The sequence below is a fragment of the Leptonychotes weddellii genome, chromosome 16 (genome assembly GCF_054177405.1).
Source record: "Leptonychotes weddellii isolate Sample4059 chromosome 16, ASM5417740v2, whole genome shotgun sequence".
Classification (NCBI taxonomy): Eukaryota; Metazoa; Chordata; class Mammalia; order Carnivora; family Phocidae; genus Leptonychotes; species Leptonychotes weddellii.
The window spans coordinates 38372211-38400159 of NC_138384.1; the positions used below are offsets into that span (position 1 = coordinate 38372211).

At 39.7% G+C, this 27949-nt stretch overlaps 2 protein-coding genes across 24 annotated transcripts in view; one reads left to right on the forward strand and one right to left on the reverse strand.

Annotated features, from left to right (window-relative positions):
* The window catches only part of ZNF567 (zinc finger protein 567), a 107727-nt gene that overhangs the window by 23582 nt on the left and 56196 nt on the right, over nucleotides 1-27949 (reverse strand). Inside the window, exons 1-4 of one of the 19 annotated variants that reach the window (XM_081807458.1) lie at nucleotides 6980-7062; nucleotides 6377-6434; nucleotides 5522-5626; nucleotides 3248-3321 (exon numbers count right to left, since the gene is read on the reverse strand). The exons of 4 other annotated variants lie outside the window; for them this stretch is intronic. In XM_081807458.1, the coding sequence (XP_081663584.1) occupies nucleotides 3248-3256 (9 nt within the window). In that variant the 5' untranslated portion in view covers nucleotides 3257-3321; nucleotides 5522-5626; nucleotides 6377-6434; nucleotides 6980-7062. 14 more of the 19 variants (XM_081807454.1, XM_081807459.1, XM_081807455.1 and 11 more) reach the window with 14 other exon arrangements.
* The window catches only part of ZNF461 (zinc finger protein 461), a 47812-nt gene continuing 26945 nt past the window's right edge, over nucleotides 7083-27949 (forward strand). For 2 of the 5 annotated variants that reach the window (XM_081807517.1, XM_081807518.1), the window contains exon 1: nucleotides 22106-22195. In XM_081807517.1, coding sequence (XP_081663643.1) covers nucleotides 22187-22195 — 9 coding nt within the window. In that variant the 5' untranslated portion in view covers nucleotides 22106-22186. Of the gene's footprint in view, nucleotides 7243-19231; nucleotides 19799-22105; nucleotides 22196-27949 lie in introns of those variants that run through there. The other 3 variants (XM_081807516.1, XM_031026078.2, XM_031026079.2) reach the window with 3 other exon arrangements.

A 27949-nucleotide genomic window follows, 5' to 3' on the forward strand; every position in this document is an offset into this window, starting at 1 on the left:
TCTGAAACAAATAATACATTATATGTTAAAAAAAAAAAAAAAAAGAAGATAGTAGGAAGCAAAAAATGAAGGGGGGGAAATCGGGGCGGGAGATGAACCATGAGAGACTATGGACTCTGAGAAACAAACGGAGGGCTCTAGAGGGGAGGGGGGTGGGGGGATGGGTTAGCCTGGTGATGGGTATTAAAGAGGGCACGTATTGAATGGAGCACTGGGTGTTATACGCAAACAATGAATCACGGAACACTGTATCAAAAACTAATGATGTAGGGGCGCCTGGGTGGCTCAGTCGTTAAGCGTCTGCCTTCGGCTCAGGTCATAATCCCAGGGTCCTGGGATCGAGCCCCGCATTGGGCTCCCTGCTCCATGGGAAGCCTGCTTCTCCCTCTCCTGCTCCCCCTGCTTGTGTTCCCTCTCTCGCTGCGTCTCTCTCTGTCAAATAAATAAAATCTTTAAAAAAAAACAAAAACAAACAAACAAACAAAAAAAACTAATGATGTAATGTATGGTGATTAACATAACATAATAAAATAAAATTAAAAGAAGAAAAGCAAGATGGAAAACAGTCATTATTCACATATGACATGACTGTCTATGTAGAAAATCCTAAATAATATACAAAAAATTACTAGAACTAATAAGTGACTAAAAAGATTGTAGGTCAATATACAAAAACCAACTGCATTTTCATATATTAGCAGTAAACAGTGAGAATTTGACATAAAAATGAATAGCATTTACATAAAAAAAATACTCAGGGATCAATATATCAAAACATATACAAGAAGGTAAACTGAAAACAACAAAGCATTACTGAGAGAATTTAACGATCTAAATAAAAAGAGATGTACATGAATTGGAAAATTGTATTATTGGGGCGCCTGATGGCTCAGTTGGTTAAGTGACTGCCTTTGGCTCAGGTCATGATCCTGGAGTCCCTGGATCGAGTCCCGCATCGGGCTCCCTGCTTGGCGGGGAGTCTGCTTCTCCCTCTGACCCTCCGCCCCCCATGGGCTCTCTTTCTCTCTCTCTCAAATAAATAAAATCTTTAAAAAAAAAAAAAAGAAAGAAAATCGTATTATTATTAATGATGACTATTCTTGAATTTAAACTGTTAATAAGCATTTTAACATCTTCCACCCTAACAGGCTGTCTTTACACATTCTTCTAATGTGCTTTAGGTCTGATGCTATGAAAAGTATAAGAGAACAGTTGTTTTTTTTTTTCTTATAGATTTTATTTATTTATTTGACAGAGAGACAGCGAGAGAGGAAACACAAGCAGGGGGAGTGGGAGAGGGAGAAGCAGGCTTCCCGCCGAGCAGGGAGCCCGATGCGGGGCTCGATCCCAGGACCCTGGGATCATGACCTGAGCCGAAGGCAGATGCTTAACGACTGAGCCACCCAGGCGCCCCAAGAGAACAGTTATTGATTAATGTTTTAAGTTTCTGTTTGGGATGATGACAACCTTCTGGAAATACATAATGGTGCTGGTTACACAACACTGTGAATGTACTTAATGGGACTAAACTAAAAACTTAAAAATGGCTAAAATGGTGAAATTTTATATTATATTATGTATATTTTACCACACTCACACCCACACATACACACACAGTTAAACAGAAAAGCACAGAAACACAAAGATCCAAACGTGAGCACTGGGGTGAGCACTTGGAGGACTAGAAAAGGAGCAAAGGTGTTAAATGGGAAAACAAGTGACCACGGGATGCAAGAGGCACTCAAAATAAAGATATCAGTGGGGATGAAGGAACTGTGTTATAAGGAATAATATTTACCATTAAATTATGCAGTGGAAGAGAGACATTTATTTAACTCAAGCTAGCTGTATTAGTAGGTGGGTATGGGACTGGGGCCAAAAGCAGACTGAAAACAAAACAAGAAAGAATAGGATGGGCAGGAGATAATGAGATAAATCTTGGCCATATGCCTGAAGTATCTGTGGAACATGCAGGTGGTGATATTTAGTTGGAGATTGGATATGGTTCTGACAGAGTTTCAGGTTTAAAATTATGTGAGCTTCATTAGACTAGTGGTAGATTGTGAATAGGAACAGGAGACTAAAGAGAAGAGAACCAATAAAAAATCTGGAGGACACTAGTATTTAAGACGTCCAGATACAAAGATGAATTTTTTTTTTTTTTTTAAGATTTTATTTATTTATTTAGAGAGCATGCACATGTGAGTGGGGTGGGGGAGGGAGGCATAGGGGGAGAGGGAGAGAGAGAATCCCAAGGAGACTCGGACAAGGGGCTCAATCCCATAACACTGAGATCATGCTCTAAGCCGAAACCAAGAGTCGAATGCTTAACCGACTGAGCTACCCAGGTGCCCCTAAAGATGAATTTTCTGAAAGAACCAAGAGAGAGTAACGACTTTGAAACCAAGAACAGAATATTTCAAGAGTTAAACTTGTAATTCAGTATGGTGATCTAAGCATATATATTTACTTCTCCTGCATCCAAATATAAAAGGATAAGAAATTTATTTAGTTTTTTTATTTTTCTTTTAAAGATTTATTTATTTGACAGAGAGAGAGATAGTGAGAGCAAGAACACAAGCAGGGGGAGTGGGAGAGAAAGAAGCAGGCTTCCTGCCGAGCAGGGAGCCCAATGCGGGGCTCGATCCCAGGACCCTGGGATCATGACCCGAGCCGAAGGCAGACGCTTAACGACTGAGCCACCAGGCTCCCCATTATAAGAAATTTAAACATAGGAACACCATTAGCATAATGGGGGAGTGTTATTGGCAAGCCACAGATTTTTAGGAATTGTTAGCAGCTATGAGCAAAACTGAAGGATCAGACAGGAGAAAAGTAAGATTCTCAGCATAGCTCTATTCTCAAAGCCTCAAGACAAGACTCCTTGCCACTTATTAATAGCAATATATCAATTCCATCTCCCTCTTGACTGTTTTTATTTAAACAAGACAAGTTCATGCAGTAATATGTTCTCATTTGAGGAAACGCTTTTTTTGTCCCAACTCTGCCTCTGGGAGAAGAAAGATGTTCAACGATATACCCACTTAATGTGTGAACACTGGTTAAAATTAGAAGGAGCATTTGTGGAAGGAAAAGACTTATCTGGCCAATATGGGAAGAAATGAGGACCACTTCTCTGTAGGGGATGATAGGCAGGAGGATTTAGTGCAAGAAAGACAAATGCTCAAATATCCATTAAAAAAAAAAAAAGATGATTTTGGAAAGGAAAGAGAAATCATCACCTCACCTGAGCCATGGTTTTGAGATCTGCAAGAGGTGACCAGTCTTCCTTTGGGTTCCTCTTTGGAAAAGAGGCAGTTCCTATGAAGGCAAAGCTGAGATGAAATGAAGCCACATGACACTATACATGCCTTACAGCTCTCTTGTGACTTAGGACTCAATTGAAATTGCCTCCATTTCCCTTACTTTGGCTCTTGACCACTCTGCACATTCCACATCATTTATGGGGGGAGAATGAGCTAGACAGATCTTATTTTATCCCCAAATCCAGAGATACAGGCTCTTGGGCAACAGGTTAGATTTTGGGCAAGTCCCCCTTCTTTCTAGCACCATCTTTTCTCTCTTAGTAGCCGACCTCCAAGCTGCTCTCCATAAGGCTCTACCATTTATACTATCACCAACGATATATGAGAATACCTGTCACCCCACACCCTGACAAATGCGGATATAAACTTCTAGATGCTTGCCTATCTAATAGGTAGAAATTGTAGTTCTAGCTTTTCTTTTTCTTTTTTTTATTTAAAGATTTTATTTGACAGAGAGAGAGACAGCGAGAGAGGGAACACAAGCAGGGGGAGTGGGAAAGGGAGAAGCAGGCTTCCCGCTGAACAGGAAGCCCGATGCGGGGCTCAATCCCAAGACCCTGAGATCATGACCTGAGCCAAAGGCAGTCGCTTAACCAACTGAGCCACCCAGGCGCCCCTATTTTTTTTATTATGACAGAAAATAAGCTTCTTTCCATAAGTTTAAAAAACATCCTTAGTTTCTCATGTGAATGGTCTCTTATAATTCTTTCATTTCTCTATCATATTTTTATTTTCTAGATCGGTTATTAGATCTTTTTAAAAGGAAGGAAATATCGTATTCTTTTTTTAAAAAATATTTTTATTTATTTATTTGATAGAGCACAAGCAGGGGGAGCAGCAGGCAGAGGGAGAGGGAGAAGCAGGCTCTGCAGGAAGCCCGATGTGTGAGCCCAGGATCCTGGGATCACGACCTGAGCCGAAGGCAGACCCTTAACCAACTGAGCAACCCAGGCGCCCCGGAAATATTGCATTCACTTAAAATAATTTTTTATAGTTTCTCAATTGTCTTTGTTTTTCCCATGCAAAAATAACTTATAACAGATTATTGACCATCTGGTTTAGTACCGTTAGGTGTTCAATAACATTATTTCCTCCCTTCATCAAAACTGACATCATGTACTTTATTTCCTTTATATATTTGAGTAGATTTGGAGTTTATATTTAGTTTCACTAATCTATTCATTTAATTGTCTGGATGACTCTTCAGTTACTACAGTTTTCAAACATATTTTAGTATCAGGTTTGGGCTATTTCCCCCTTCATTATTTTCTTTCAGAATTTTTGGCTTGTTCATATTCTCCTAAGAATTTTAGAAAGTTCAAAAATTTTACTGAAATTTTAATGGAACTGCACGATGTTAGGGAGTTTTAACACTTTATTACTTTGTGTCTTCCTGTTCTTTTATTCAAGTCTGACTTTTTGAGTCCCTTAGGAACACTCTTTTTTCATGGATTACAAAATCCTTTGTATCTCATATTTTTGATGGCCACTGGCCATTTTCCATAGTTTTCTGATACATATATATACATACATATAAACACACATAGAAAGCCTATTGATTTGTCAATGTTTTTTCCAACAAACCTCTGAGTTTTCTAATTGTTGTTATTGTTTTTAACAGCATGGTAACTTAGAAATTTTTCTCTCAGTCTCAGCAGACATCCCAAAGCTGGTGAGCAAAACAAGCTTCTAAGTGTCCCTAATTCTAAAATAAAATCTTGTAAAAAACGTAAGGTTTGCTATCATTAATTTAACCCCAACTTTAAGAGGCTGGAGAGGCTGAGAGAAGGAAATGTCTAGGAGAGTAAAAATCGTTTTTAGGGCATAGTTTTCCAGGGGAAGAAAACAAGGGGCCCCTCAGAGGCTGATGCCACTGGAAACCAAAGTGGTGAGAGAATTTTGGGGGAAATGTACATATTTCCAGGATTTGAGAGGGCAAAGTGACTGAGAGGGCTAATTCTCACCTGAGCTCTAGATGGCAACCCATGGATGGAGCCTGCCTGGGTTGACTTGGATCCTCTTGTCCAAGAGGACTCACTGGAGAGACAACAAGACCCACCAGAGCAGGTGGACTACTGCATGCTCAGAGAAAACACTGAGGAGACAGCTAGAGAAGTGGCTGCACCCATGAGAAGGGAAGTGTATCTGGAAGTTCCCAGCAGTGGGTTCTCTCAGAAGGTTAAGAGATGACTTACACTAAATTATAACGGTACCAATTATGTTAGTCTTTTCTTGTCCCTGACTTCTGACTTGTCTCCTGTTTTCCAGCTCCCAATCCATTCCAGCTAGAGACTACCCACCTAGAGGGGATAAGGAGGAGACAAAATAGAGGTTGAGGAATTAAAGAAGAAACTGATCATGTACTCTTTTCCCTGGCAGGCTTCCAGCGGGAGGGAGAGTTTTTACTTTTAAAACAAGTCTATAGAAACTCTTATTTAAATAGCTATTAGATGATGAGACTAATCTTATATTTGAATGTTCAACAGATTCAGTCTTCAGAATGACTGAAGAAATTACTGAATCTGTCTAGGAATGCATCCAGCAGCAGGGAAATAAAGAGATTCACCCAAATAGAAACTTTGAGTGGCAATTATGGGAGAAATTTTTTATGTGCGTCTTCCCAAATGGTGTTCTACTCATTTGAACATACAAGTTATTAGTCAGTGTGGGGTTTCCCAATATACAATCCTACCATCTGAAAATTATTTTTATTTTACTTCCTTTTCTCCATAAAAAAAAAAATCTCTATTTCACTTGTCTAATTGCCACAGGGTCAAATTTTACAAGCGTATAAAAAGGCCAATATTCAGATAACCTAAATACATATTTAACTGGTCATGCATCCAATTTCTCAAGCGCTCCAACTCAGTCACACAATAAACAATATTCATGAATTACCGCGGACTGTGCACACAAAACACTTTAAAAATTAGACAAAGACACAATTATATCACCCACGACACAATCACAATCCCATAACACACGTCATGCTAATCTCACAGAGCCTATAACAGACTTCCATACAAAGTAGCAAAATTTTACTCACAAACCCTTTACTGTCGTTTCTCCAAAGTCGCATGCAGTCTCAAACACAAATCGACTCGTTACCTATTTTAAAAATTAGACACACACGGAGACCTTATCACTTTCACAAACAACCGGTTCCACAACGTCACCCGGAGTAACACATGCCCAGACTACACAAGGACAGCCACAAAAAGCTACACGAACTGAACGCCCGTGTGTGCCAGGCCGCACTCCTAGACTTGGAGTTTCCTTACGGGGGAGAAAAAAACAGACAAAATTCCTGCCCTCCCCATCCTCACACCAGCCCCGGGCTTCCAGTTCCCTTTTCAGCGCTGTCCAGCCTGGACTACCAGTTGCCTCTACGGCGCTCCCCGGCCCGGGCTCCCTATTCCCTCCTCGGCGTTCCTCGGCCCTGGATCCTGGTTCCTTCTTTTACTTAGGTTCTCGCTTCCCTCCTCGCTCTCTGTAGGGCCCAGACTCTCGCCTTCCTCCCCGGCCTTCTTGGCCCAGGTTCCTTCTTCCTTCCTCGCTTTTCCCAGCCCAGGTTCCCGCCTCCCTCCTCGGCATTCCCCACGGCTCCCGCCATCACCCGCCTCCTCCGCCTCCCTAAGACCCACCAGCCTCACCTTCGACCACTGGCCAGCCGTCTGCGCCTGCGTACTCCCGCGCGGGCTGTACCTCCCAAGTGTCTCCGCGGCTCGGTGTTTCAGGCCGTGGGCTCCGCGCGCGCGCGCGCGCCTTCTCGACATACGGGCTTTTCCGCCCTTGAACTACATTTCCCACAGCCCCTGTGCAGCTTTTGGAAAAGAACTTTGATTCCTGGGTTCTCTCTGGTTATCGCCCGAAACCCTGAAAGTCGTCGCGTTCCGAGTGGCAACCGTCGCGCACGGTGAGGAAGCCCATCGCCCCCACAGTGCTGACAGGGTGTGTGGAGCCCGGGGCTTAAGCCTGTGTATGCGCGTTTGTGGTCGTGACGAAGCCGAGTGCGAGTATGTGCGGTAATGTGGCTGTGACAGGTGTGTGATTTGCGTGTGTGTCCCGAATCGGATGCAGGACATTGTAGCTGACCAGTCGGCTGGAATGTGAGGCATGTGACACTGTGGGGTTTGAGACTGCCCATCATAAGATAGTGCCTAGTTGTTACCTAGTGTGATGGAAAAGGCTTTTAATTCTCTGACCGGTACGAGTTTGGTTGTGTAATGAGATAGAGCTTCATGTCTTCAGTTCTGGGTTTAACGTCGGGACTGAGGGGTCTGTTGAAGACTTCTCTGAGAGTATATCTGTGCTTGTGAAGACTGCAATGCCTATGTTAACTCAAGTCGCGCTGCACCGAAGCATGGCCTGAGCTGCCTTGTCAGGGCACCCCCACCTCCAGTGCCTAGCTTCGTGCTTAACACAGTGGGGGGTATCAGTGAAGATGATGTTGCCCATCTAGGGGCCAATTTTAGGTTCTGTCCTTTCTTAGGATTTGTATATGCCTGGGTTCCCTGCAACTTCCTTTTCTTCTCCTGCTTTAGAGCCATGGACCCCAGCTGCAGAGAAAAGGTCACCAAAAGGGAGTCAGATATTTGAGTGGTAGTATAAAGGTTACATACAAGCAAAAAAGCACACACCTGTTTTTGGAATGAATTTTAGAATTGGAAGAGTCCCAGGAAGACATTTGGAAGAGTCCTAGGAGTAGGATTCCTTCCTCAGAGGATCTCCCTTGGGAGCTGAGGTCAAGTTCCATGTTTCAGAACCACATCATTCCCAAAGCTGTCTCCCCAGGAAACTTGCTGTGAACTTAGAGAAAGTCTCAGCCTTGGATGTCAGTGACCCTGGCTTTTTCCTTTGATACTAAAGAGGATTAGCAGTACTCCCCATCTCCCTTTTATTTCTATCTGTGTGTGATAGATGGCAAGAGGCTGTGTGGTGTTGAAGAACTTCCTCCGATTTCACTAGTCTGTGCTCCAAGAAAGGTCTGGTGTCTGATGATTCCCTCCCCTTCCCCTGCAGTGCTCTTCTCTGAGTGAAGAGCGCAGATAAAAGAAAACATTACTGGGCATATATGAAACCAAGCTCAAGGTTGGGGGTTTTGTTGCCCTTGTTCTCTTTGTTTTTGTTTTTCAGAAAAGTTCTTCTGTGAAATGGTTAGGTTACTATTAGGCAGGGCCTTGTGATGTACTTTGACTAATAGCATGTGGTGGAAGTGATGTTGTAAGACTTTCAAGACAAAGCCTTAGGAGGTCTTGCAGCTTTTGCCCTTTTCCTCTTCCTGCCCTGAGACCACTTCAAACTGAAGGTTATGACTAGCTTGCTTAAAGACAAAAGATCACCTGGAGACAGAAACCCAGCTGACATTCAGCAATAGCTGCCAGATATTTCATTGAGACCATATTAGACCATCCAGCCCCCACCAAGCCACTGGCTGCTATAAGTGGAATTAGTAGAACCGCTCAGCCAAGCCAAGCCAAATTTGCCAACCCCAGAATAATGAGCTAATGAATGTTTTTTGTTTTAAGCCACAAACTTTGGGGATGGTTACATAACAATAGATAACTGAAACAGGTGTTTAACTTTCTAGACTTTTTTAAAATCTATCACTCCATATTGATATAATTGTATTGGTTAACCTGTTTTGTAAAGTGATTTCTCTACTGGTATTGTATCTTGAAATTTTTCTATATCCTTAATTACTTCCTACAGCTTTGCATTTGTTTATCTTGGTATTCTTTTACATGGATATTTTATAATTTATTTAACTATTAACTTTGCTGAGCAACTCCTTCTTACTGTCCAGCTCCCATGTCTTCACCAACTTTACATTCCCTTCCAGAACCTTAGCAGGACATGGTTCCTGTCATTTCATGGGTATGTAGACTTAGGAATGTGATATTGACTTCTGCTGAGTGGAATATAGATGACTCAACCCACTTAGAGGAATTTGTTCAAGGGTGTGATACAGGTTCTATATACATTTATTTAACTAATCAACTGAGTCTCCATGATTACAATATCTTTTTCCCCCTTTCCAATTCAAAATCTGCATTGTGGAGCCATCTTACTTCCTTCATTGTGACTTGTTAGGGTACTTAGCTAATTTTCTGAAGGACTGATTTAAGATTCCTGGAGGTAGAAATGGACATCTCTGCTGTGTTTTCTAAAGTGTCATCATCCCGATCCTTCAGATTACTTTAACTTCCTTTTCTGCCTAATCATCAAAGGAACGGTCTGAATTTCTGCATAGCCACATCAGGCCTAAGTCCCATTTCTTCTCCTACATGCAGGGTTTAGTATTAATTAATTTCCAAGGCAGATGTGATTTCCTTGTTGGAGCAATGGCTGGTGGAGAGACTGGCAATAAGAGATCTGAGCCGAGGTAACTGAGGGGCAACCAGCAAGAGGTATCCATTGTGTATTAAAATCCTAGGTTTTGTACTATACCTTGGCTAACTGAATTTAAATTAAAAAAAAATCTTAAGTGGGGGCGCCTGGGTGGCTCAGTCGTTAAGCGTCTGCCTTCGGCTCAGGTCGTGATCCCAGGGTCCTGGGATCGAGCCCCGCATCGGGCTCTCCGCTTGGCGGGAAGCCTGCTTCTCCCTCTCCCACTCCCCCTGCTTGTGTTCCCTCTCTCGCTGTGTCCCTCTCTGTCAAAAAATAAATAAAAATCTTTATAAAAAAAAAAATCTTAAGTTTCAAAATTAAGACCTTTAAGGTAGTAGAATCTGAAAGGCTTCACATCTATGAAGAAACTTCAGGCCACTTATAGCCAGAATTCATACCACTACAGAACTCTACTCCATGTTTCATACACATATCTCCTATTATTTCTTCTGCTTTCAAAGAGGGAGGGATTAGCTTCATTATTTTTTCTGACTGTAAAATTAGTACATTCTTAATTCAGAAATTTAGAAAATACAGAAAAGCTTAAAATAAAGCTCATGTAGAAACAGCTTCTTTCAACATTTTATTCCAAATCATTTCATCTGTTTCTCTGTGAATTAACACATGGATATAGGCATATAGATTTATTCATTCAAAACAGAATCACACCACAATACTGTATTGTAATCTACCTTCTTCATCTAACAAAATATAGTGAACAGCTTTTCATGTCATCAAATTACAAACTGTCACAAATGTTTTGACTAAGACATTTCCCTATTGAAGGATATTTAACTTCTTTCTAGCTTTTCCCCATACAGCATTTCACTGCACACTCCTTTTTGTGAACATGTATATCTTAAAGTCTTAAACATTGTTGAGAATGAAGCTTTCAAAGTTAAAATCGACTTACATACCTTCATCAACTGCCCTGCTTAAATTTTCACCAACATACCATAAAGAGTGTCTATTCTACTAATATAGGATATTATCAATCCTTTAAATCTACCTTTAGTGGAAGTTGTGTTTGTTTGCTTAAATTAATTACCTATGCTGAGATTTCATTTAATGTAATAAAATCTGGGCATCTGGGACAAAAAACCAGAATCAAAGAGAACTGATTTTGTAGTTAGAGAAATGTGGATTCATATCATAGACCTGCCATTTACTGAGCATATATAATTTCTTTTCCTTCATTTTAAATAAGACTTCTGTACAAAGTAGAACACAGATCTTAAAATCATAGCTTAATGGGGCGCCTGGGTGGCTCAGTCGTTAAGCGTCTGCCTTCGGCTCAGGTCGTGATCCCAGGACTCTGGGATCGAGCCCCACATCGGGCTCCCTGCTCCGCGGGGAAGCCTGCTTCTCCCTTTCCTACTCCCCCTGCTTGTGTTCCCTCTCTCGCTATGTCTCTCTCTGTCAAATAAATAAATAAAATCTTTAAAAAAAAATCATAGCTTAATGATTTCTTTTATAAACCCTTATAACCACCATTTGATAAACTCCAACATCCCAGAAGCCTCCCTCATGTCTCTTCCCAATCAATATACCTCTAAGTTAACCATTATTTTGACCTCTATCACAATAATTGAACTTTACAGAACTGCAATCATACAGTATGTACTTTTGCGTCTGGCCTCTTTTAGCCAACATTGTATCCGTAACAGCCACCCATGCTGTATGCAGCAGTAACTTGTAACTTAACATAGTATTGTATAGTATTATATTGTCTGAATGTGCCATAATTTATTTATCCATTCCCTTGTTGATGGAGTATTTGAGTTTCCAGTTTTTGGCTATTATGAGTAAAGCTACTATGAACACTCTTGTGTCAGTCTCTGGCATGCATATGAAATCAGTTGTTTGTATTATGTACCCAAAAACAGAATTGCTAGATTAGAAAGTAAATGTTTAGATTTAATAAATATTGCAAAGTAGTGTTTGAAAGTGAATGTTCCATTTTATGCTCCCACATGCTATGTATGAGAATTCCAGTTGCCTCACCCGATCAGCATTATTATCGTCAGTCTTTTGAATTTTAGCCATTCTAATGGGTGTGTAGTAGTACATTTATATTTAATTTGCATTCCCCTTATGACCAGTGATGCTGCCAACATAAATTCCTAAGGATAAGGGTATCCACAGAGCTGGGAATGAACAAAATTGAAATAAGTGAAGTTTCACAATAAAAGAAGTGCATAGCTTACCATACGACCCAGACAACTGCGATCTTCGCCATTTTTCCCAGAGAAATGAAAACATAGGTTTACACAAACACCTATACGTGAATGTTCATAGTAGATTTGTAATAACCCCAAACTGGAAATAACCCAAATGTCTTTTAACAGGTAAATGGTTAAACAAACTAGGGTTTATCTTTACCATGGAAAAACAGTGGCAATAAAAAGTAATGAACCGGGGCGCCTGGGTGGCTCAGTTGGTTAAGCAATTGCCTTCGGCTCAGGTCATGATCCTGGAGTCCTGGGATCGAGTCCCGCATCGGGCTCCCTGCTCAGCAGGGAGTCTGCTTCTCCCTCTGACCCTCCCCCCTCTCATGCTCTCTCTCTCTCAAATAAATAAATAAAATCTTAAAAAAAAAAAAAGTAATGAACCATTGAAACTCACAATTTGGGTGGACCTCAAGGGAATAATGCTAACTGAAAACCAATCTCATAAAAGTTATAAACTGTATGAATCTATTTATGTATCATTCTTAAAATGCAAAACTATAGAGATGGAGAGTAGCTTAGAGGATGCCAGGAATTGGGTGGAGAGGAGGTGGCTGTGACTATAAAAGGGTAGCAAAAGTGATCCTTGGGATAGAACTGTTCTGAATCATGATGGTAGTGGTTGTCACAGGACTCTGCACAAATGATAAAAATGCATAGAACTAAATATACACATAGATACACAAATGGGTGCATGTAAAACGACAAAAGATATAAGTTCTGTGGACTGTATCAATATCAATATCTTGGTCATGATATTGTACTATTATTTTACAAGAAATAACCATTGAGGGAAGCTGGGTGAAGGTTATGTGGGATCTATTATTTCTTACAACTGCATGTAAATCTACAATGATCTCAAAATAAAAAATGAAAATATAAGCACATAGCTGGGACAAGTTTCCTGGCTTGCCATTTGGAATAAAATAGAATTATATCCTTACATTATCATACCACAAGAATAAACTCCAAATAGATTAGGAATGTAAACATTAGAAATGAAACCATATAGGTCTTAGAAGAAAGCATCAGTGAATCCCTCTTTAACCTCGATGTAAGAAAGAACTTTCTTACTATGATTCAGAAAACAGATGCAATAAGAGAAAATATTCAAAGATCTGACTACAAAGATCTGACTACATTAGAAAAAAACATAAAATCAAAAGACCACTTACAAACTGGGAAAAAATATTTGCAAGATGTATCACAAATAAAGGGCTAATATTCCTGTATTAGTTTGCTAGGGCTATCATAACAAAATACCACCAATTGGATGGTTTAAACAACAAAAATTAATTTTCTCATAGTTCTGGAAGCTGAAGTCCAAGATGAAGGTGTTGGCAGGTTTACTTCCTCCTGAGGTCACTTCTGCTTGGCCTGAAGATGACTGCCTTCTCGCTGTGTCCTCATGTGGTTTTTTCTCTGTATGTATGCATTACACATGTCTCTCTGTATACCCTAATCTCCTCTTCCTCTAAGGACACTCGTTAGATTAGATTAGGGTCCACCCTAACAGCCTCACTTTAACTTAACTCTTTAAAGGCCCTATCTCCAAATAAAGTCACATTCTAAGGTATGGTGCAAGGGGTTAGGGCCTCAACATTATGAACTGGGAGTAGGGACATAATTCAGTCTGTAAGAATTCCTAATATTAAAAAAAAACACTTCATTTAACAATATATACAAATATTGAATCATTATGTTGTACATCTGAAACTAAGTTATATGTCAATTATACCCCAATTTAAAAAAACTCTTAAAATTGAGGGAAATACCGGGGCGCCTGGGTGGCTCAGTCGTTAAGCGTCTGCCTTCGGCTCAGGTCAGGATCCCAGGGTCCTGGGATCGAGCCCCACATCGGGCACCCTGCTCAGCGGGAAGCCTGCTTCTCCCTCTCCCACTCCCCCTGCTTGTGTTCCCTCTCTCGCTGTGTCTCTCTCTGTCAAATAAATAAATAAAATCTTTAAAAAAAAAAATTGAGGGAAATACCAACAAATTTGACAGAAAAAATGGCTAAAAGGAACAAACAATTCACAAAAAATATGTAAAAGCACTTAAATGTATGAAAAGAGAAATGGAAATTAAAATGATACTGGCACCATTTCCCACCTGTCAGAATGGCAAAAATTTTAAATATAACAACATATTGTTATTAATATAGGGTATAATGGGCTGCATGGTGACTTCCAAAAAAGATATGTCTAGGTCCTAACTTAGGAATGTTAATTTGGAAATTAATTCAATTAGATATAATTAAATTAAGGATCTTGAGATGAAGAGTTTATCTTGGATTGTCTGGGTGGACCCTAAATCCAATGACAAGTGTCTTTGTAGGGGTGAGGCAGAGAAAGATTTGACAGAGGAAGAGGAGGCAATGTGACCATGGAGGCAGAAATTGGAGTGATGGGGCCACAGGTCAAGGAATACCTACAGCCACTAGAACGTGGAAGAAGCAAAGAACAGGTTCTTCCCTGGAGTCTTTAGAGGGAGTCTGGCTCTGATGACTTCTTGATTTTGGACTTCTGGCCCCAGAACTATGAGAGAAAATAATTGTTTGTGATGATTTGTTACAGCAGCCACAGAAAACTAATACAGAGGGGATTAGGCAGTATTATATATTGCTGGTACAAGCCTTATAGTGGGGCATATAACAGTATGTTTAAAAACTATCCACATTAAAAAAAAAACACAAATATCTACATTTGACCCTGAACAACACAGGGGTTACGGATGCTTATCCTCTGTGCAGCTGAAAATCATGTGTAACTTTTGACTCCCCCCAAAACTTAACTACTAATAGCCTACTGTTGAGTGGAATCCTTACCAATAACAATAGTTACTGCCTATATGTGGACCTGCACAGTTCAAACTACTGCTATTCAAGTATATATTTACCAGACATTCAATATTAGGAATTTACTCTGAAGATACACTTCCATCTTTTAAAAAATGGAAGTTTTTTACATTACAAGAGATGCTCTAGACCTTTACTTGTTGGCATGGAAAAATGTTCACTAGTGTTAGGTAAGAAAGGTAGGTTTCACAATAGCCATGTGTAGCCAATTCTGTTTTTGAAAGGAAAGTCTACATATACAGGGAGGGTAAAGGGATTTACAATAAATGTTCACAGTAGACTATTGTTATTTTAGGATTCCCTGTTTTCTGAATTTTAATGCTCTGTATTTATTTCTTTTACATTCACAAAATAATTATAGAAATAGCTACAGACACAGAATGGGGATGATGGTGATGTATCTTTGAGAATTCAGGCTAAAGAAAGCTGCTCAAACATCTTAAAGTTCTAGCTTTTCATATCAGCTGAGCTTTTAACTGTAATGGCTTCCCTTTTCCTGGAGCCTGTTTACTCATTGGTTTCTCTACCATTCAGGGCTGTCTCCGTTCCTCTGATAAGGAAATCACACCTGGCTGAGAGATATAAACTCCTATATATAGGAAATGAAATGGGACTTGGGTCTGCTGAGGTGCTGCCAATCAGGGAAAAAGGGCCAGAGGAAGATGAAATCACCTTAGATCTCAAGAAAATGAAGCCTCAGTAAAAACAAAATGCAGTTGTTTCCAGTTATACAAATGCCAAATCAGTTATTCTTTTTTTTTTTAAATATTTAATTTATTTATTTGACAGAGAGAGACACAGCAAGAGAGGGAACACAAGCAGGGGGAGTGGGAGAGGGAGAAGCAGGCTTCCCACGAAGCAGGGAGCCCGACGTGGGCTCGATCCCAGAACCCTGAGATCATGACCTGAGCCGAAGGCAGACGCTTAACAACTGAGCCACCCAGGCTCTCCAGAGAGTCATACTGAAGGAGGATACTTCCAGTAGGCAGATCATAAATAATGAGCAAAAATTTTTTTTTTTTTGATGTAGTGGAGCGAAAATATTCTTAATGGGCAAAATCAGGCTCCAACATCCCATCCTTGTAGTTACATCCTTCTGAACAGGGTTCAGGCACTCACTCCTCCCCTGGGAGAACTTGATGGACGTCTTTGGAAGTGATAGTACTGCCAATGACAAAAACATTCCAACTCCACAAACCCTAGCCCCATATGACCCTGGAAGAAAGGGGAAGGTGGGCCAGATGTGGGAGCTAGGCAGCATATAGAAGGAATTTCTCTGGCATGGTTCAGCTTTCTGAGTCCAGCAAGAATATACAAATATAATAAATTTCAGAAGTTCCTCACAATAAGCTATTACGTGGTTATTAAAAATTAAATTGAGGAATAACCAAAAAATAGAGAAAAATTCAAAATATACTGACAGTGGCTTAAGCAGGTTACTACACAACATGTACAACTATTCCATTTACCAAAAGGTCATATATATCATTACAGATAGAATGTCATACATCAGCAATAGAAAGAAAAATATCTGGGGGCACCTGGGTGGCTCAGTTGTTAGGCGTCTGCCTTCGGCTCAGGTCATGATCTCAGGGTCCTGGGATCGAGCCCCGCATTGGGCTCTCTGCTCCGCAGAAGCCTGCTTCTCCCTCTCCCACTCCCCCTGCATTGTTCCCTCGCTTGCTGTGTCTCTCTCTGTCATTTAATAAATAAACAAAATCTTAAAAAAAAAAAAAGAAAAATATCTGGATTTATACCTCTAAATGTTAACATTATTGATTTCTAGTCTGTGATACTGATTTTTGGTTTAAGTATACTTCCATAACTTATATAAATTTAAATTTACTTCCTATTTTCTTTAGAAGAATCAAGAATGTCTTGATTTTAGATTATTTTTTAAGAAATTTTATTAAAGGGAACTTCTTAAAAAATAGGTGAAAAAAAGTCTGTTATGGGTCCTTAGGTTAGATTTATAGCTCAGCATATTCTTTTTTTTTTTTTAATTTTTTTTTTTTTAAGATTTTATTTATTTATTTGAGACAGAGAATGAGATAGAGAGCATGAGGCGGGGAGGGTCAGAAGGAGAAGCAGACTCCCTGCTGAGCAGGGAGCCTGATGCGGGACTCGATCCCGGGACTCCAGGATCATGACTGGAGCCAAAGGCAGTCGCCTAACCAACTGAGCCACCCAGGCGCCCTATAGCTCAGCATATTCTAAATATAGTTGGCTATGAATGGTTTGTCTTATGTCCCTTCTAACAGTTTGTTTCCAAGCATACCTAGGGGTTTCTGCCTAGAGAAGAGCTAAGAGGCTCAAACCCTGGTCTAGTTGTTTTATGTCTTTTGATGGAAGAATTTATTTCACTTCTGAAATATTAGCCATAATGCCCTGCAACCAGTCAGAGAATCACCTTGCTCCACTAGTTTCCCTTTGGACCCAACATCAAGGGAGTCAAAACTGTAGGGCATAAACTTGACTAGGGAAAATTCACATTCAAGAGTTCCTGTGAATTCACAATAATTTGGACATGCTGCTATAGTTAGGATTCTTTCTTGTCAACTCCCATGGTTTATCATTGCACTTCTCCAGAGGTCTTTGTTATGTTCTACCTCTGACCTACTTTTATTTCCCCTGTTGGATTATGAACAGCATAAAGGTAGCAATTGTATCTTATTCATCTGTGTTTCATCCTAATACACAGGCACAACTTCTGGTACACTGTAGGCATGTCTAATGTCTTATATAGAAATCCCACTTCTGGATACTTAGGAAGAATTAAAAATAAACAAGTATTACAAAGATGTTCACTGAAGAATTCCTGATAATAGGGGCACCTGGGTGGCTCAGTTGGTTGGGTGTCTGCCTTTGGCTCAGGTCATTATCCCAGTGTCCTGGGATTGAGCTTTGAGTTGGACTCTCTACTCTGCAGGGAGCCTGCGTCTCTCTCTCCCCCCTTGCCCCCCCCACTCGTGTGTGTGCTCTCTCTCTCTCAAATGAATAATTTAAAAAAGAATTCTTGATAGTAATTAGTAAAAAAAAAAAAAAGGTTTCAGAATAAACAATGTGTTAAATAAGATGATAGACCACACTATAATCACTATGATTTTGGCCTCAATTTAATTGTCGAAGAGAGATACTCATCAGGATACTCATTAGTGAAATACAGCAGAAGGTATAGAGTTGGAAAATAGTAGAATCTGGTAGTTAAATAAAGATTGAGGACTTTGGAACTCAACTTCTAGTTTCATCTCTCAGGAACTCTGTGACATTTCACAACTTATTTCAGCCCTTGATGCCTCACTTGCCTAAGCAGTTTACTGAGAATAGTAATACCTCCCTCACAGGGTTCTCATGAGGATTAAATTAGACAATACATGTCCTTATAATAGTGTATTAGAGTTCTCCAGAGAAACAGAAACAACAGGATGTATGTGTGTGTCTGTGTGTGTGTATTGAGTTAAGAAAGAGATTTTAAGGAATTGGCTCATAAGATTGTAGAAGCCTGTTAAGTCTGAAATCTATAGGTCAGGTCAGCAGGTTGGACACCCAGCTGCCGTTTGAGTCCAAAAGCTGCCTGCTGGCAGAGTTCCTTTCCGCTCTGGGAGAGAGCAGTCTTTAGTCTATCAAGGCCTTCAACAAATTTATTAGATCTCTCACAAGATCTCCCAATCATACTCAATTAAAACTCACATATATCAACCTCAACGTCACAATGTTTAATCACCTGCTCTTGCACTGTCATACAATTCATTCAGAGACTTGGGTACAGTCACAAACCACTTTCCGATACTTTGTATATTTCACTCAACACCTTGGACAATATCAAATGCAAACCAACTCATACACGTGACCAAGAATCAGACCCAGAAACACAACCACTTGTTCTCACAGATAAATTTCTTCATATGACACTTTGAGATAGGGTTTCTGTACTTTTAGCAAGGTTAAAAATCTTTAGATTTGCCTCTTCTGGCAGATAATCTGTACTAGTTTCCACCCCTCTCAGTCAATTCTGGTTTCTCGCACACGCTTAGACCCCACAATGTCGCTTCACGTCTCTTGCACGCATACAGGTAAGGCTCAGGATCAGCTCTGCCTGGCCCAGGTATCTGTTTAATCCATCAGGGTCCATCAGGGAGACCAGCCTCCTCCCTTCTCGCGACGGACACCTACCACAGCCAACCGCTCCTGCTAGTCATACGTAGACCCAACACAAACAGCCTCCCACAAAACTTTACAAACTCACTGCCCGCATAGTCACGCCACCTACAAGCATGCGTAATCAATCACAGGTCTCAAACGGCTCCTCACTCCTAAGCCACGTTATATTACACCACTTCACAATCACTGCGCGTGGCCCCACACGGGTATACATCACGACCACTATTTCAAACGGTCTCAGAAACGTCTCACAAACTAATTTCCTCATTCAGGACACACTCAGTCGGTGTAACATATACATCCTCTCCCTCGATCAAACTCACCCTCGGCCACTCGCACCTTCGGCCTCAGAAAACACATCTCCCACAGCCACCTTACAGACGAAGGCCGGATCCCTCCGCATCGGACAACAATTCCCTCAAACCACAGCACGTGCGCGTCCACCTTGAGAGGCAGGGACAGCCACGGTGCCAGGCTTGGGGGAATCCGCCCTCAGAGGAATCCGAGCACCCGGATTCAGACCCAATATTCGGGTCTGAGCCTTCGAAAGGGAGAGGTGGTAGCGTCACTCCAGGCCCGATGAAACTGCGCAGGTGCATCCGGAAACCCGGCAGAAGATTTACCACTTTCAACTCCCCGGCGCTTTCCTTTTGGACTACGTTTCCCAGAGGACACAGCGGTTCAAAGCTATTTCCGGTAGGAACGTTGGCTGACTGGTCGGCCGCAGAGGCAGGTGAGGGCTTCTTACTCGACCAGAGGAGTGTGCAAGGCTAGGCGTGCGGCCTCACCTGGAATGCAAATCAGAATTTGGACCAGAGCCCTTCCTGAGGATGCTGAAGGTAAGGACTCCTGGAACTCCAGGCCTGGGCAAGAGGAGTGTCTGGAGTGTTAGGCCTCCAAAGTGCAGGAGCTGCTCTAGGAGGATAGATTGGGTTGTTGTGAGTGCTTGAGGGAAACTATGAGTTTGTTTTCGGACTAAGGATATTTGGCTGTTAGTTGTGAGAGCGACTGGATTCGGATCGTGCTTTTGTGACAGTGTAATTGTCTGCGTGGCCATTTGTGTGAATGGAGTTTGTATGTGGTTGTGACCATGATTGCAGGTGGCTATTTGTGTGAGCCTCAGATACTTGCATGAAAGAAAAAAAGCACAATTACGCAAAGCGTTACACCGAGGCTCACGTAATCAGGCAGTTAGGGAGACATTCCAGTATTCAGCTGTAGATTCATACAACACAAAGCCAAAAAGACATAATACAACTCACGTTTATCATCATCCCACTACCCCAGACACAGACACATATATATAGTAAAACAAAAACAACCACTCCCCAACCACAAACTGCCCTTATGCCTACTTAGCCATCATCCCCAACAGTTACCTGAAGAGCTCAAACACATCACCCAGTGTCATAGAATCATAGTTACCATGGTCACAAACAATGTGTACTCCACATCACACACAAGGTCACACAAAGTTTGAGCTTCAAGAAAGGCCTGGTTGGGGGCACCTGGCTGGCTCAGTCAGTAGAGCATGGGATTCTTTTTTGTTTTTGTTTTTTTGTTAAAGATTTTTTTAGCATGGGATTCTTGATCTTGGGGTTGTGAGTTCAGCTCCACATTGGGTTTAGAGATTACTTAGGAAAGGCCTGGTGTCTCGTAGTTCTTATCTACCTCACTACTTCTGCCATTCCCCTTAGAAACACCTAGGGTAGGAGGAAAGAATGGCACTGTTGCACTTCCAAAATCAGTGTCTGAGATGATTAGGTGCTGCTACTTACCAAAATGTTCATATAAACTTTTAAAATTCTTTTGTTATATTACTTTATTTAAAGTAAAAGTTACCTATAATTCTTCAACCACTCTAAACATTTTTTAAAAGATTTATTTATTTATTTATTTGACAGAGAGAAAGAAAGGGAGCATGTGAGCAGGGAGAGGAACGGAGAGGGACAAGCCACCCCACACGGGGTTTGATCCCACTGAGATCATGACCTGAGCCGAAACCAAGAGTGGGATGAATAACCGCCTGAGCCACCCAGGCGCCCCATCTTTGAACATTTTATTACAAGTGCTTTCACCCTCCTTATATGCATACATATATACTTATGTATATGTGTGTTTTCCCTGAAAGATTAGACCACAATACACATTGTTTTGTAATTCTTTTTTTTTTTTTTTAAGATTTTATTTATTTATTTGAGAGAGAGAGAATGAGAGAGAGCAAGCACATGAAAGGGGGGAGGGTCAGAGGGAGAAGCAGACTCCCTGCCGAGCAGGGAGCCCGATGCGGGACTCGATCCAGGGACTCCAGGATCATGACCTGAGCTGAAGGCAGTCGCCCCATTGTTTTGTAATTCTTTATTACAGGATATTTAGGTCTTTTGTATGTATTCAGGAATAAATTTCAGAAGATTTTCCAGGATGCTTCCAGGTGTGCTTTCTCACCAGTACTTCGAATTAAAGTCTCAAGTATTTATTTCGGTTTGGAATTTTTTTTTAATAGAGAGAGAGTGCATGTCCATGTGCGTGCGGAGGTGGGGGGACAGGGAGAGAGAGAGAATCTTAAGTAGGTTACAGGCTCAGTGCAGAGCCTGACGCAGGCTGGATCTCGTGACCTGAGCTGAAATCAAGAGTCCATCGCTTAACTGACTGTGCCACCCAGGCGCCTCTGGCCTGGAAATTTTTGTTTTGTTTATTTCTTCTTTTTCGTCTGTGTTCCATCAGTCTCTATTTTTAAAATTCCTGTGAGTCATGCATTAGGGCTTTTGGGTTGTTTTCTATTTCTCTAATCTTTTTGTAATGTCCATTTCCTTTTCTTTTTCCTCTTAATTCACTGAAGATCTTGTCCGGATAGGTCTGAACAGGTTGGTTGTGTTCATTTTATCATAGGGTTGGGACACTGGTCCCAGTCTTTCTGGGACCTGGGCCCAGTCTTTCTTGACTCCATTCTACTATACCTGGCTTCCCTTCTTGTTTTGAGTAAGGTTGGGATTTGTCCAATTTCCCTCTAATCTTTCATGTATGTGTGTATGGAGATTGGGCATAGGAGACGTGCAAGGGGAAGAAAAATGTCATTCTGTATTAGCAAGTTGGTAGCTAAGAAGCAAAATCATCTCATGTCTTTTTTTTAAACCCCTCTCATCCAGCAATATTTTCTTTGGACTGTGAGTTTCTTCTAAAGTGGAACTAAGAAGAGGACTAATACATTGAATTCTAAAAAAAAAACCATGGCCCATGTAAGTTGATTTTTTTGTTCCTAATGTCCTTTTTTTTCTATAGTCCTATGAATATTTGCATTCTTTATCCTGATATTGTTGCCTGATTGAATATCATACAATAACCTACTAGTGAGTAAGTGTTAGTTTCAAAACTTCAGGGTCTTCCTCCTCTCCTTTCTAACCAGTGTTCTTATAATCATTCAATAAATAATTTTTCATTTCTCATATGCTCAGACTTCTGCCAGGAGAAGGAGAGAACAGAAATAGTATTCTTTTGAAAAGGGAAATACTGATGTTTCTCTTGTCAGAACTTTGGTTTGATGAGGTGATTTAACAAATATTACTTCTAGGTAACTACAAATAAATCAGTGGGGGAAAAAATCGGACACATACAAATCATCCCTTGTGAAACTTAACTTGTAGTGACAGAGACAAAAAATAAATTTATATAATACCAGACTTAAGATTTAAGACCCACAGATATATATGCACGTATATATATAAACAAATGAACAAAACAATTACAAGATAAAACTAAGAGCAAAAAATAAATATATGTACTATCAATAAATATATATGAATTTTAACTCAGAAAAAGGCTTTTAGATTGAGTCTCAAAGAAAAACTCAACTCTCTGTATTTAAGAGACTCTGAGACACTTACGTGACTTAGAAAGTTTAATGAAAGGATGGATAAATTATAACAAACAAATGGAAACTAAAAACACCAAAATTCAGGACACATCATACCACTAAACATGGCAAAGAAGGACACTATATAATTCTGAGGTATACATTTCAAAATGAAGATAACATAGTTATAAATACACATGTATCAAATATCACATTTCCGTGAGCAGATAGGAAAGCAGATAGAAGAAGAAAGCAGTAGAGGACACTAATTAATCCTTTCAGTCAAAGTCAGGCCAAGTGGACAAATTTAGTAAGGATGAAACACTCTATCAAATCTCCCTAATTGATATATATTCAGTTCTGTATCCTCATAATAATAATTATACATTCTTTTCAAGTGTTCATAGATCAGTCAGGAAAAATAACAAAATATTAGGCTACAATTAAGTCCAAGTAAGTAGAAATGATAAACCATATCCTCTGAACACAATGAAATACAGCAAGGATTTAATAACAAAATCAGAAAAATAAAGTTACTTTTACCAACAATTTGTAAAATCTGTCTCAATAATTGCTCCTGGATCAAAGAAGAAATATAATCTAAAAGTAAAGACTTTCTGGTACTCTGATAGCACTATATTTTGGAACCCATGGGATTTTGTTAAAGTAAGACTCTAAGGGCAGAGTTACAGTTTTAATGCTTTTAACAAAAATAATGAAAATACATAAGTTGAAAGGAAGTAGAAGGAAATATGGAAGGAATTTATAAAGATAAAAATTGTATGTGTTAGGGCGCCTGGGTGGCTCAGTCGGTTGGGCGACTGCCTTCGGCTCAGGTCATGATCCTGGAGTCCCGGGATCGAGTCCCGCATCAGGCTCCCTGCTCGGCGGGGGGTCTGCTTCTCCCTCTGACCCTCCCCCCCTCATGTGCTCTCTCTATCATTCTCTCTCTCTCTCAATAATAAATAAATAAAAATCTTTAAAAAAAAATTGTGTTAGAAAACAGGAAAAACTTATCATTAATAAGATAAGACAAATCTCAAATTAGGAAAGAGAAAGTGCAATATAAAAATTTAAAAAGGGGAAAATCCACAGAAACAAAGGAATCAAAAGAATCTTGAAAAAATACTTTATTGGATTATTTGCAAATATATTTTATTTATCCACATATATACCATTTTTAATTGCTCTTGCTTCTTGAGATCTGAATTTCTGTTTGGTATCATTTCTTTTTAGCTTGAAGAACTTCCTTCAGCATTTCCCATGGTTTGTCTCTTTTGATGATAAATACTCTCAGCTTTCTTAACGTAAAAATGTCTTTATTTCACCTTAATTTATAAAATAAGTCAGGAAATACATCTTCTATTTTCTGGAAGAATTTATTGAATTGTAGTATTTCTTCCTTAATTGTCTGATAGAATTCAACAACATAGGGATCTGTGGTAAGCACAATAATCACCCCCAGATATGTCTACTTGCTTATCCTGGAACCTGTGAATATGGTACCTTATGTGGCAAAAGGGAATTTGCAGATGTTAATAAATTAACGATTTTGAGATAGGGAGGTTATTTTTTATTATCTGAAGAATCAGGATCAGAGGGAGATGTGAGAATGTAATGTATATACTCCTGTTAGAGAACTGCAATGTTACTGGCTTTGAAGATGGAGGAAGGGGGCCATGACCCATGTAAGTGGCCTCTAGAAGCTAGTCAAGGCAAGGAAAAGGCAAGGAAATAGACTCTTTCCTAAAGCCACCAGAAAGGTACAGAGCCCTGCTGACACCTGAATTTAGTCTAATGAAACCCTTGTTGGACTTCTAACATACAGAACTGTAAGATAATAAATTTGTTGTTTTAAGGTACTATATTTGTTACAGCAGCAATAGAAAGTGAATATACCATCTGAATTTGGAGTTTTTTACATGGGGAGACTTTAATTTCTTTAATTAATATAGGGCTTGGGGGGCTTTTTTTTTCTTTTCTTTTTTTAAAGATTTTATTCGAGAGAGGGAGAGAGTGTGAGCACAAGCGGGGGGAGGAGCAGAGGGAGAAGCAGACTCCCTGCTGAGCAGGGAGCCCGATGAGGGGCTTGATCCCAGGACCCTGGGACCATGACCTGGGCCGGCCAAAAGCAGACGCTCAACCTACTGAGCCACCCAGGCACCCTGGTTTTATTTCTTCTTGAATCAGTTTAGTAATTTGTGTCTTTCAAGAAATTTATTTATTTCCATTTAGATGTCAAATTTATTAGCATAAAGTTGTTTATAATATTCCCTTATTATCCTTTTAATGCCTGTCAGATCTATAGTAATGCCTCCCCCTTAATTCCTGATGTTAATAATTTGTCTTTTTTTCTTGATCAGTATACTAGCAATTTATCAGTTTTATTGATCTTTTCAAAGGCTAGCTTTTAGTTTTACTGATTTTTCTCTCCAGTTTGCCCTTTCTTTGCTACTTTCGATTACTGATTTTATTCTTTCCTTTTTTCTGCATAATTTTCTCTTCCTTTTGAGTTCAAAATTCCCTTTTTTCTTTTACCCATGGGCTACTTAGAAGAGTGTTCTTTAACATATAAATTTTGGGGGACTTTTTCAGATCTTTCTGAGAATTCATTTTTAATTTATTTAGTTCATAATTTAATTCTGTTGTGGTCAGAGAACATACTCTGTAACATCAGTCCTTTTGAATTTATTGGGACTTGTTTTATGGCCCAAAATGTGGACTATCTTTTTCAATGTGCATTTGAAAAAAGAAAAAAAGCAGTGTTATACTATTGTTGGATAGAGTGTTTATCCCCTAGGTCAAGTGTTTTGTGATAGTACTCAACTCTTCTCTATCTTTTCTGATTTTTTTTGTCACTTGGTCTATCAGTTACTGAAAGAGGACTTTTGAAACCTACAAATACAGCTGTTGATTTGTCTGTTACAATTCTGTCAGTTTTGCTTTATGTTTTGAAATTCTGTTATGAGGTGCATGCATATTTAGGATTACTATGTCCTTTTTTTTTTTTTAAGTTTATTTATTTATTTTTAAGTGATCTCTACACCCCGTGTGGGGCTTGAACTCACAACCCTGAGATCAAGAGTTGCATGCTCTTCTGACTGAGCCCAGGTGGCCCAAGATTCCTATATCCTCTTGATGAATTGACGCCTTTATTATGAAATGTTCCTTTGGTAATATTCTTTTTCCTGCGTTCTGTGTATTAATATAACTGCTTCAGCTTTCTTTTATTGTTATTTCATGGCATATCTTTCTCTAGCCTTTTATTTTAACTTAAGTGTATCTCATATAACAGCATATAGTTTGGTCTTACTTTTTTATCCAGTCTGATAATCACCGCCTTTTAGTATCTAGACCAGGGGCTAGCAATCTGTGGTATGCTGACCAAATCCAGCCCACAGCCTCAAGCTAAGAATGATTTTGCGTTTCTGAAGGGTTATAAATAAAGAAGAATATGTGATAGGGACCATATGTGACTCATAGAGCCTAAAATATTTACTATCTGAGCCTTTTCAGAAAAAGTTTGCTGACTTCTCCATGGACTGTTTAAAGTGAATGTAATTTGGGCGCCTGGGTGGCTCAGTTGGTTAAGCGACTGCCTTCGGCTCAGGTCATGATCCTGGAGTCCCTGGATCGAGTGCCGCATTGGGCTCCCTGCTCGGGGGGGAGCCTGCTTCTCCCTCTGACCCTCCCCCCTCTCATGTGCTCTCTGTCTCTCTCATTTTCTCTGTCTCAAATAAATAAATAAAATCTTTAGAAAAAAAAAAAATAAAGTGAATGTAATTATTAGGTTTTAATCTATTATCTTGTCATCTAGTCTTACTTTTATCCCCTATTTTCCTGCCTTCTCTTGGACGAGTTTTATATTTGCTTAGTATTCCATGTATCTTCACTACTTTTTAGAATTCCATTTATCTCCACTATAGGATTATTAGCTATACTATATTTTTACTGTTTTATTGTTTTAGGGGTTGTTCTAAGGTTTCCAGTATGCTTTTAAAAAGAGCTTATTACAGTCTTATAGTAATTATACAACTTCACAAATAATGCAAAAATCTTACAACTAGATACTTACATTTTCCCTTCACATCTTTTTATTCTGTTGTTCTCATATATTTTATTTCTAAATGCATTAAAACCACAAAGCTTTCTCTTCTTTAGATGGTCAATTATATTTTAAAGAAATTATGAAATGAAAATGGTATCTTTTCTATTTACCCCCAAATTTATTATTTATAGTACTCTTCATTCCTCTATGGATAGAAGTTTTTACCTAGTATCAAATTTTTGTCCCCCTGAAGAGCTTGCTTTAACATTTTTTGTAGCACAGGTCTTTTGGTGAAGAATCCTCTCAGGTTTTGTTTCTTTCAAAAAACAATCCAAATAAAACCAAACCCACCAAAGCTTTATTTCCCTATCATTCTGAAAGATTTCAGTTGGATATAGAATTATAGGTTGACAGCTTTCTTTCAGCATTTTAAAGATACTGTTTTGTCATCTTGCCTCCATTGTTGTTAATGGGAATTAATCTTTGATTCCTATTGTTGTTCCCCTATGCATAATGTGTCTTTTGTAGGAAAAGGAGTCTGGTTGCTTTTAAGATTTTTTTTTCCTTATCCTTGGTGTTCAGTAGGTTGATTATAAGTATGATCATAGGTATAGTATTCTTTGTTTGTTTTTTAAGTTTTATTTAAGTAATCTCTACACCTAATGTGGGGTTTGAACTCACAACTCTGAGATCAAGAGTCCCACATTTTTCCAACTGAGCCAGCCAGGCGCCCCTAGCATTCTTTGTTTCATGTTACTTGGGATTCATTGAGCTTCTTGAATCTATGGGTTGCTTTTTTTTTTTTTTTTAAAGATTTTATTTATTTATTAGAGAGAGAATGAGAGAGAGCACATGAGAGGGGGGAGGGGCAGAGGAGAAGCAGACTCCCTGCCGAGCAGGGAGCCCGATGCGGGACTCGATCCTGGGACTCCAGGATCATGACCTGAGCCGAAGGCAGTCGCTTAACCAACTGAGCCACCCAGGCGCCCATGGGTTGCTTTTTTAAAAATGAAATTTGGAAAATATTTTGCCCATTGGTTCTAAGGATTTTTTTTGCCTTGTTTTTCTCTTTTGAATCTCCAGTTACATGTA